A 10,960-nucleotide genomic window follows, 5' to 3' on the forward strand; every position below is an offset into this window, starting at 1 on the left:
GCTGTTACTAGTTCTGATGTCGCTACTAGTTGCAATGCCACCTCTTCTGCTGCTACTAGTTCCGATGCTGCTGGTGCTACTAGTTCTGATACCGCTGGTGCTGCTGCTACTAGTTCAGATGCCGCTGCTGCTTCTGCTACTACTAGTCCCGATGCCGTTGCTATGCTGCTGCTGCTACTAGTCCCGATGCCGCTGCTGATGCTGCTGCTACTACTAGTCCCGATGCCGCTGCTGATGCTGCTGCTACTACTAGTCCCGATGCCGCTGCTGATGCTGCTGCTACTACTAGTCCCGATGGCGCTGCTGATGCTGCTGCTACTACGTCCCGATGGCGCTGCTGATGCTGCTGCTACTACTAGTCCCGATGCCGCTGCTGATGCTGCTGCTACTACTAGTCCCGATGCCGCTGCTGATGCTGCTGCTACTACTAGTTCAGATGCCGCTGCTGATGCTGCTGCTACTACTAGTTCTGAGGCCGCTGCTGATGCTGCTACTAATAGTTTCGATGCTGATGTAGCTGCTGCTACTGCTACTACTAGTTCTGATGCCGCTGCTGCTGCTACTAGTTTCAATGCCACTGCTGCTACTACTAATTCTGATGCTGCTGCTGCTACTACTAGGTCTGATGCCGTCGCTGCTGCTACTACTAGTTCTAATGCCACTGCTGCTACTAGTTTCGATGCTGCTGCTGCTTCTAGTTCCGATGCCGCTGCTGCTACTGCTAGTTCCGATGCCGCTGCTGCTACTGCTAGTTCCAATGCCGCTGCTGCTGCTACTGCTAGTTCCGATGCCGCTGCTGCTGCTACTGCTAGTTCCGATGCCGCTGCTGCTGCTACTGCTAGTTCCAATGCCGCTGCTGCTGCTACTGCTAGTTCCAATGCCGCTGCTACTGCTAGTTCCGCTGCTGCTGCTACTGCTAGTTCCAATGTCGCTGCTGCTGCTATTACTAGTTCCAATGTCGCTGCTGCTGCTATTACTAGTTCCAATGTCGCTGCTGCTGCTATTACTAGTTCCAATGTCGCTGCTGCTACTACTAGTTCCGAAGCCGCCGACGCTGCAGCTGCTACTACTAGTTCCGAAGCCGCCGACGCTGCAGCTGCTGCTACTAGTTCTGAAGCCGCCGCTGCTACTACTAGTTCCGATGCCGATGCTGCTGCTACTAGTTCCGATGCCGCTGCTGCTGCTAATTTCTATGCCACTGCTTTTGCTGCTACTAGTTTCAATGCTGCTGCTGCTGCTACCAGTTTTGATGCCGCTGCTGCTGCTGCTACTAGTTTTGATGCTGCTGCTGCTGCTACTAGTTCCAAAGCCCCCGCCGCTGCAGCTGCTGCTACTTGTTCCAAAGCCGCCACCCCTGCTTCTGCTGCTACTGATTTTGATGCCGCTGCTTTTGCTGCTACTAGTTTCAATGCTGCTGCTGCTACTAGTTTTTTATGCCGCTGCTGCTGCTACTAGTTTTGATGCCGCTGGTGCTGCTGCTACTAGTTTCAATGCCGCCGCTGCTGCTACTAGTTCTGATGCTGCTGCTGATGCTGCTGCTACTACTAATCCAAATGCCACTGCTGATGCTGCTGTTGCTACTAGTCCCGATGCCGTTGCTGATGCTGCTGCTACTACTTGTTCCGATGCCACTGCTGATGCTGCTACTACTAATAGTTCCGATGCCGCTGCTGATGCTGCTACTACTAGTTTCGATGCTGAAGTAGCTGCTGCTGCTGATACTACTAGTTCCGATGCCGCTGCTGCTGCTGCTACTACTAATTCTGATGCCGCTGCTGCTACTACTAGGTGTGATGCCGACGCTGCTGCTACTACTATTTCCGATGCCGTTGCTGATGCTGCTGCTACTACTAGGTCTGATGCCATCGCTGCTGCTACTACTAGTTCTGATGCCGATGGTGCTTCTGCTACTAGTTCTGATGCCGCTGCTGCTTCTGCTACTAGTTCTGATGCCGCTGCTGCTACTACTAGTTCTGAAGTCGATGCTGCTGCTGCTACTAGTTTCGATGCCGCCGATGCAGCTGCTGCTACTACTAGTTCTGATACCGCTGCTGCTACTACTAGTTCTGATGCCGCTGCTGCTACTACTAGTTCTGATGCTGATGTGGCTGCTGCTGCTACTATTAGTTCCAATGTCGCTGCTACTAGTTCTGAAGCTGCCGATGCTGCAGCTGCCGCTACTAGTTCTGAAGCCGCTGCTGCTACTACTAGTTTCGAAGCTGCTGCCGTTCCAGCTTCTGCTACTAGTTCCGAAGCCGCTGCTGCTACTACTAGTTCCGATGCCGCTGCTGCTACTAATTTTAATGCCGCTGCTGGTGCTGCTACTAATTTTAATGCCGCTGCTGGTGCTGCCACTAGTTTCAAAGCCCCCACCACTGCATCTGCTGCTACTTGTTCCGAAGCCCCCGCCGCTGCTTCTGCTGCTACTAGTTCAGAGGCTTCTAATGCTACTAGTTCTGATGCTGCCACTAGTTCTGATGCCGCCGCTGCTGCTGCTGCTACTAGTTCTGATGCCGCCACTGCTGCTGATGCTACTAGTTCCAATGCCCTTGCTGCTGCTACTAGTTCCGATGTTGCTACTACTAGTTCCGATGCTGTTGCTACTAGTTCCTGTCACTGCATCTGCTGCTACTAAGTTTTGCTGCTGCTACTAGTTCCAATGCCACTGCTTTTGCTACTGTTGATACTAGTTCCAATGCAGCTTGTGCTGCTACTGGTTTCTATGATACTGCTGCTACTATTTCCAATGTCGTTGCAGTGACTGCTACTAGTTCTAATGCCGCTGCAGCTTCTGCTACTAATTTCGGTGTCGCTGCAGCTGCTGCTCCTAGTTTTGGTGCTGCTGCAGCTGCTGCTACTAGTTTCGGTGTTGCTGCTGCTGATGCTACTAGTTCCGATGCTGCTGCTGATGCTGCTAGTTCCGATGCCACTGCTACTACTACTAGTTACAATGCCCCTGCTGCTGCTAGTTCCGATGCCGCTGCTGCTAGTTCCAATGCCGCTGCAGCTGCTGCCAGTTCCAATGCCGGTGCTGCTGCTAGTTCCAATGCCGGTGCTGCTGCTAGTTCCAATGCCGCTGCAGCTGCTGCCAGTTCCAATGCTGCTACTAGTTTTGATGCCTCTGCTGATGCTAGTTCCAAAGCCTCTGCAGCTGCTACTAGTTCTGATGCTGCTGCTACTGCTATTGTTCCGATGCCGCTGCTACTATTTCCGATGCCACTGCTGCTACAAGTTTTGATGCTGCCGCTGCTCCTGCTACTAGTCCTGATGCCACTACTGCTACTAGTTCCGATGCCGCCGCTGCGGCTACTAGTTCCGATGCCGCCGCTGCTGCTACTAGTTCCGATGCGCCGCTGCTGCTACTAGTTCCGATGCCGCTGATGCTGTTACTAGTTCTGATGTCGCTACTAGTTGCAATGCCACCTCTTCTGCTGCTACTAGTTCCGATGCTGCTGGTGCTACTAGTTCTGATACCGCTGGTGCTGCTGCTACTAGTTCAGATGCCGCTGCTGCTTCTGCTACTACTAGTCCCGATGCCGTTGCTATGCTGCTGCTGCTACTAGTCCCGATGCCGCTGCTGATGCTGCTGCTACTACTAGTCCCGATGCCGCTGCTGATGCTGCTGCTACTACTAGTCCCGATGCCGCTGCTGATGCTGCTGCTACTACTAGTCCCGATGGCGCTGCTGATGCTGCTGCTACTACTAGTCCCGATGGCGCTGCTGATGCTGCTGCTACTACTAGTCCCGATGCCGCTGCTGATGCTGCTGCTACTACTAGTCCCGATGCCGCTGCTGATGCTGCTGCTACTACTAGTTCCGATGCCGCTGCTGATGCTGCTGCTACTACTAGTTCTGAGGCCGCTGCTGATGCTGCTACTAATAGTTTCGATGCTGATGTAGCTGCTGCTACTGCTACTACTAGTTCTGATGCCGCTGCTGCTGCTACTAGTTTCAATGCCACTGCTGCTACTACTAATTCTGATGCTGCTGCTGCTACTACTAGGTCTGATGCCGTCGCTGCTGCTACTACTAGTTCTAATGCCACTGCTGCTACTAGTTTCGATGCTGCTGCTGCTTCTAGTTCCGATGCCGCTGCTGCTACTGCTAGTTCCGATGCCGCTGCTGCTACTGCTAGTTCCAATGCCGCTGCTGCTGCTACTGCTAGTTCCGATGCCGCTGCTGCTGCTACTGCTAGTTCCGATGCCGCTGCTGCTGCTACTGCTAGTTCCAATGCCGCTGCTGCTGCTACTGCTAGTTCCAATGCCGCTGCTACTGCTAGTTCCGCTGCTGCTGCTACTGCTAGTTCCAATGTCGCTGCTGCTGCTATTACTAGTTCCAATGTCGCTGCTGCTGCTATTACTAGTTCCAATGTCGCTGCTGCTGCTATTACTAGTTCCAATGTCGCTGCTGCTGCTACTAGTTCCAATGTCGCTGCTGCTACTACTAGTTCCGAAGCCGCCGACGCTGCAGCTGCTACTACTAGTTCCGAAGCCGCCGACGCTGCAGCTGCTGCTACTAGTTCTGAAGCCGCCGCTGCTACTACTAGTTCCGATGCCGATGCTGCTGCTACTAGTTCCGATGCCGCTGCTGCTGCTAATTTCTATGCCGCTGCTGCTGCTGCTACTAGTTTCAATGCTGCTGCTGCTGCTACCAGTTTTGATGCCGCTGCTGCTGCTGCTACTACTTTTGATGCTGCTGCTGCTGCTACTAGTTCCAAAGCCCCCGCCGCTGCAGCTGCTGCTACTTGTTCCAAAGCCGCCACCCCTGCTTCTGCTGCTACTGATTTTGATGCCGCTGCTTTTGCTGCTACTAGTTTCAATGCTGCTGCTGCTACTAGTTTTTTTATGCCGCTGCTGCTGCTACTAGTTTTGATGCCGCTGGTGCTGCTGCTACTAGTTTCGATGCCGCTGCTGCTGCTACTAGTTCCGAAGCCGCCGCCGCTGCAGCTGCTGCTACTTGTTACGAAGCCACCACTGCTGCTTCTGCTGCTACTTGTTCCGAAGCCCCCGCCGCTGCTTATGCTGCTACTAGTTCAGAGGCTTCTGCTGCTACTAGTTCTGATGCCGCCACTGCTGCTGCTACTAGTTCTTATGCAGCCGCTGCTGCTACTAGTTCTGATGCCACCACTGCTGCTACTAGTTCTGATGCCACCACTGCTGCTACTAGTTCCAAAGCCACCACTGCTGCTACTAGTTCCAATGCTTCTACTACTAGTTCTGATGCTGCTCCTACTAGTTCCAATGCTGCTGCTACATGTTCCAATGCTGCTCCTACTAGTCCCAATGCTGATGCTACTAGTCCCAATGCTGCTGCATATGCTGCTACTAAGTTTTGCTGCTGCTACTAGTTCCAATGCCACTGCTGTTGCTGATGCTACTAGTGCTGATGCCACTACTTTTGCTACTGTTGATACTAGTTCCAATGCAGCTTGTGCTGCTACTGGTTCCTATGATACTGCTGCTACTGGTTCCTATGATACTGCTGCTACTATTTCCGATGTCGCTGCAGTGACTGCTACTAGTTCTAATGCCGCTGCATCTTCTGCTACTAATTTCGGTGTCGCTGCAGCTGCTGCTCCTAGTTTTGGTGTCGCTGCAGCTGCTACTGCTAGTTTCGGTGTCGCTGCTGCTGATGCTAGTCCCGATGTCGCTGCTGATGATGCTACTAGTTTCGGTGTCGCTGCTGATGATGCTACTAGTTTCGGTGTCGCTGCTGCTGCTGCTAGGCTCGATGTCGCTATTACTGCTACTATTCCCGATGCCGTTGCTGCTGCTACTTGTTCTGATGCCAGTGCTTTTGCTGCTGCTGCTACTAGTTCCAATGCGGCTTCTGCTGCTATTACTTCCTATGATGCTGCAGTGACTGCTACTAGTTCTAATGCTGCTGCTGCTGCTACTAGTCCCGATGCCGCTGCTGCTGCTACTAGTCCTGATGCCACTGCTGCTGCTACTAGTCCCGAGGCCGCTGTTGCTGGTACTATTCCCGATGCCACTGCTCCTGATATTAGTCCCGATGCCGCCGCTGCTCGGGCTGCTACTATGCCCGCTGTGCTGCTCCTGCTACTAGTCCTGAAGCCGATGGTGCTACGAGTCCCGATGTCGATACTGCTACCAGTCCCGATGCTGTCACTGCTGCTGCTACTAGTATCGATGCTGCTGCTGATACTAGTCCCGATGCTGCTACTGGTCCTGATGCCGCTGCTGCTCTGGCTATTAATCCTGAAGCCAGTACTGCTACTAATCCCGATGCCATCACTAGTGCTACAACTAGTCTCTATGACGATGCTCCTGCTGGTACTATACCCAATGCCTCTGCTGCTACTAGTAGTCCAGATTTTGCAGCTGCTGCTACTAGTAGTCCTGATGTTGTAGCTTCTGCTACTTGTAGCCCAGATGTTGCAGCTGCTGCTACTTGTAGTCCTGATGTTGCAGCTGCTGCTACTTGTAGTCCTGATGTTGCAGCTGCTGCTACTTGTAGTCCTGATGTTGCAGCTGCTGCTACTTGTAGTCCTGATGTTGCAGCTGCTGCTACTAGTAGTCCTGATGTTGCAGCTGCTGCTACTAGTAGTCCTGATGTTGCAGCTGCTGCTACTAGTAGTCCTGATGTTGCAGCTGCTACTAGTAGTCCACGCAGCTGCTGCTACTAGTAGTCCTGATGTTGCTGCTGCTGCTCCTAGTTTTGATGTTGCTGCTGCTGCTACTAGTTTTGATGTTGCTGCTGCTGCTACTAGTTTTAATGTTGCTGCTGCTGCTGCTGCTCCTAGTTTTGATGTTGCTGCTGCTGCTACTAGTTTTGATGTTGCTGCTGCTGCTACTAGTTTTAATGTTGCTGCTGCTGCTACTACTACTACTAGTTTTGTTGCTGCCACTGCTGCTGCTACTAGTTTCTGCCACTGCTGTTGCTGCTGCTACTCGTTCCTGCCACTGCTGTTGCTGCTGCTACTAGTTCCTGCCACTGCTGTTGCTGCTGCTACGAGTTCCAATGCCACTGCTGTTGCTGTTGCTACTAGTCCGGATACCGTTGCTGTTGCTACTAGTCCGGATACTCCTGCTGCTACTGCTACTAGTCCCGATGCTGCCGCTGCTGCTGCTACTAGTCCCGATGCTGCCGCTGCTGCTGCTACTAGTCCCGATGCCCCTGCTGCTCCTATTACTAGTCCTGATACCCCTGCTGCTGCTACTAGTCCTGATGCCCATGCTGCTCCTGTTACTAGTCCCGGTGCCAATTATGCTACTAGTCCCAATGCTGATGCTGCTGCTACTAGTCCCGATACCGCCGCTGCTACTGCTACTAGCGTGATGTGAGAGTATTCCGACACTGCAGATTCTGATATGGGTCGAGTTATCCCCTTCTGTTAGTCTTATGCCAGTCATTTAAAAAGCTGCCGTCCAAGTTGGTACATAATTTACATTCAGAAAAAAGAAAAATTACAAGCCAAGGGCTCTAGGATTTTTTTTTCTTCTAAAGTAGATCTAATATCTACTTATCTTACAAATCACACACTTATACAATTATTGGAATTAAAGCTTTATAGAGTATATACTAACAATGTCAACTCGAGCTCCCAAAGAAAATTAATTATAGGCACCACCAGTTGGACTATAACCGACCCCGAACACATGAAAATTCTCTAATTATCCCCATTAATTTAATAAGCAAATATTAAGTAATTGGATTTAATTTTATCGCCATATGTGTTTATTGATGAAGTTACTAACATAAATGATAGTAGGAGAGACTAACTATAGTAAGCAGCTCTTCTAGGAGAGTGACAATCCAAGATCAAACCATTGTTCTCTAGCCTTGAATATTGCCATAGCCACTGTACCATGGTCTTCCACTGTCTTGGATTTAGAGTTTTCTTGCTTGAGGGTACACTCGGGCACACTATTTTATCTGGCAAATCAGCACCAATTTGTGTGTGCTTAAAAGTTCAAACTTGCAGCAAATGTTTTTATGTTGAACAGGCTGACAAGTCTTTGCCGATATGCCTCTTTATAGTTTATATATGAAATATCTATTTTAATGTTTACTGTTCTTAGAATATTTTATTTTAGTTGTTCACTTCTCTTATTTCCTTTCCTCACTGGGGTAATTTTCCCTGTTGTAGCCCTTGGGCGTATAGCATCCAGCTTTTTTCAACTAGGGTTGTAGAGTGGCTAGTAGCAAAAATTATTGAAAAGTATCCTAAACTTCACTCTTATAGATATATTCAGATAAATGTCCTATAAAGATAAGTTTGTAAGTAATAAGAGTTAACAGAATTGATTACTGTCACATACACTATTAAAACTGACGCAAAGTACAATTGAGAACTTTTATAAATTAATTTGCAGAAAAGATAGATAAAGACTGTCCCACCCCAAGAAATATTGTCCCTGTGCTAACTGAACTACACAGGCTGCTCATCAAAGCTAGAAGAGATTCTAAAATACATGCAGGAACTTTGTTATTAGAACTGGACGTCTTGGAATATTTAAGAATTGCAACGTGCCGTGCCCACGAGACTTGGTTAGTGATATTTTAAAGTTATTTAAGCCAAACTACACCTCTACTGAGCTGAAGAACTGTCAAATATGCACCCCCAAGATTGCATAATTAGTTCTCCCTTCACATCTCAAGAAACTGAAGACTAATTGCTTTCAAGAAGTTAAAATCTATCATACACAATTTGCTATGGGTGAAGTATATATGAAAAATTCCGTGGATTACGATTTATGATTATCTGAGTACTCAAAGGATATCTATGGCAAAAACTCATACAGTTCCTACAGTTATGATACACTTCGATGTGTAACAACGCCAGGAAATTTTTTCAAAGCAAAGAATGGATAATCCACATTCAAAGGCAAAAACTATGCGGTGAACAAAAACCTCTCGACTAATTGAAAGTTACAGCCTCTTACATGTGTGGCGGAGCAAGAAAACTAAACTAAGTAAAGATAAACCACACGGAATGGCTAAAAGTATGTGGTAGACAAGAACCTGTCAACTAATTAAAAGTTTATGAACCCATTACAAGTGTGGTGGGACCAAGAAAATTTTTCCAAGGAAAGATAAACCATATTAAATGGCTAAAAGTAAGTAGTAGACAAGAACCTCTCAACCAAATAAAAGTTTATGAACCTCTTACAACTGTGGCAGGGCCAAGAAAACTTTTCTAAGTAAAGATAAACCATGCTGAACAGCTATAAGTATGTGGTAGACAAGAACTTCTCAACTAATTAAAAGTTTATGAACCTCTTACAAGTGTGGCGGGATCAAGTAAACTTTTCTGAGTAAAGATAAACCATAATGAATGGCTAAAAGTATGAGCTAGACAAGAACCTGTCAACTAATTAAAAATTATGAACCTCTTACAAGTGTGGCGGGACCAAAAAAACTTTTCTAAGTAAAGATAAACCATACTGAATGGCTAAAAGTATGTGCTTGACAAGAAACTCTAAACTAATTAAAAGTTTATGAACCTCTTACAAGTGTGGTGGGACCAAGAAAATTTTCTAAGTAAAGATAAATCTTACAGAATGGCTAAAAGTATGTGCTAGACAAGAACCTTTCAACTAATTAAATGTTTATGAACCTCTTACAAGTGTGGTGGAACCAAGAACACTTTTGTAAGTAAAGATAAACCATACTGAAAGAAAGTTTGAGGTAGAAAAGAACCTCTCAACTAATTAACAGTTTATGAACCTCTTACAAGTGTGGTGGAACCAAGAAAACATTTGTAAGTAAAGATAAACCCTACTTAATGGCTAAAAGTATGTGGTAGACAAGAACCTCTCAACTAATCAACAGTTTATGAACCTCTTACAAGTGTGGTGGAATCAAGAAAACTTTTCTAAGTAAAGATAAACCATGCTGAATGGCTAAAAGTTTGTGGTAGACAAGAACCTCTCAACTAATCAACAGTTTATGAACCTCTTGCAAGTGTGGTGGAACCAAGAAAACTTTTCTAAGTAAAGATAAACCATACTGAATGGCTAAAAGTATGTGGTAGACAAGAACTTCACAACTAATTAAAAGTTTATGCTCCTCTTACAAGTGTGGCGAGACCACAAACTTTTTTAAGTAAAGATAAACCATGCTGAAACACTAAAAGTTTGTGGTAGACAAGAACCTCTCAACTAATCAACAGTTTATGAACCTCTTGCAAGTGTGGTGGAACCAAGAAAACTTTTCTAAGTAAAGATAAACCATACTGAATGGCTAAAAGTATGTGGTAGACAAGAACTTCACAACTAATTAAAAGTTTATGCTCCTCTTACAAGTGTGGCGAGACCACAAACTTTTTTAAGTAAAGATAAACCATGCTGAAAGACTGAAAGTTTGTGGTAGACAAGAACCTCTCAACTAATCAACAGTTTATGAACCTCTTGCAAGTGTGGTGGAACCAAGAAAACTTTTCTAAGTAAAGATAAACCATACTGAATGGCTAAAAGTAAACCATACTGAATAGCTATAAGTATGTGCTAGACAAGAACCTCTCAACTAATTTGAAGTTTATGCGCCTCTTACAAGTGTGGCGAGACCACAAACTTTTTTAAGTAAAGATAAACCATGCTGAAACACTAAAAGTTTGTGGTAGACAAGAACCTCTCAACTAATCAACAGTTTATGAACCTCTTGCAAGTGTGGTGGAACCAAGAAAACTTTTCTAAGTAAATATAAACCATACTGAATGGCTAAAAGTATGTGGTAGACAAGAACCTCTCAACTAATTTGAAGTTTATGCGCCTCTTACAAGTGTGACGGGACCACAAACTTTTTTAAGTAAAGATAAACCATGCTGAAAGACTGAAAGTTTGTGGTAGACAAGAACCTCGCAACTAATCAACAGTTTATGAACCTCTTACAAGTGTGGTGGAACCAAGAAAACATTTGTAAGTAAAGATAAACCATAATGAATGGCTAAAAGTATGTGGTAGATAAGAACCTCTCAACTGATTAAAAGTTTATGAA

General features: G+C 46.8%; 2 protein-coding genes across 2 annotated transcripts; both read left to right on the plus strand.

Annotated features, from left to right (window-relative positions):
* The first annotated feature begins 294 nt into the window (after positions 1–294).
* LOC137628514 (pneumococcal serine-rich repeat protein-like) lies at positions 295–5,348 on the plus strand. The gene is made up of 6 exons (XM_068359665.1): positions 295–620; positions 813–1,336; positions 1,428–2,612; positions 2,759–3,186; positions 3,529–4,131; positions 4,839–5,348. Exons 1-6 carry the CDS (start codon positions 295–297, stop codon positions 5,346–5,348), a joined length of 3,576 nt encoding a protein of 1,191 aa, XP_068215766.1.
* A 5-nt stretch (positions 5,349–5,353) lies between these two features.
* Positions 5,354–7,305, plus strand: LOC137628515 (pneumococcal serine-rich repeat protein-like). Its single transcript, XM_068359666.1, has 4 exons — positions 5,354–5,364; positions 5,418–5,967; positions 6,009–6,646; positions 6,855–7,305. The coding sequence occupies exons 1-4, from the start codon at positions 5,354–5,356 to the stop codon at positions 7,303–7,305; spliced, it is 1,650 nt and encodes a 549-aa protein (XP_068215767.1).
* Positions 7,306–10,960: the final 3,655 nt, after the last annotated feature.

The sequence above is a fragment of the Palaemon carinicauda genome, chromosome 36, assembly GCF_036898095.1.
Source record: "Palaemon carinicauda isolate YSFRI2023 chromosome 36, ASM3689809v2, whole genome shotgun sequence".
Taxonomy (NCBI): Eukaryota; Metazoa; Arthropoda; class Malacostraca; order Decapoda; family Palaemonidae; genus Palaemon; species Palaemon carinicauda.

Excerpts from the sequence above, each read along its gene's own strand:
- LOC137628514 (XM_068359665.1), top strand. The coding sequence starts at position 295 with ATGGCGCTGCTGATGCTGCTGCTACTACGTCCCGATGGCGCTGCTGAT. Across the intron at positions 1,337-1,427 it reads CGCTGCAGCTGCTGCTACTT|TTTTTTATGCCGCTGCTGCT; the intron begins GTTCCAAAGCCG and ends TGCTGCTACTAG. Across the intron at positions 3,187-3,528 it reads ATGCTGCTGCTACTGCTATT|TCCCGATGCCGTTGCTATGC; the intron begins GTTCCGATGCCG and ends TGCTACTACTAG.
- LOC137628515 (XM_068359666.1), top strand. Across the intron at positions 5,968-6,008 it reads CTACTAGTCCCGAGGCCGCT|TCCCGATGCCGCCGCTGCTC; the intron begins GTTGCTGGTACT and ends TCCTGATATTAG. Across the intron at positions 6,647-6,854 it reads CCACGCAGCTGCTGCTACTA|TTTTGTTGCTGCCACTGCTG; the intron begins GTAGTCCTGATG and ends TACTACTACTAG.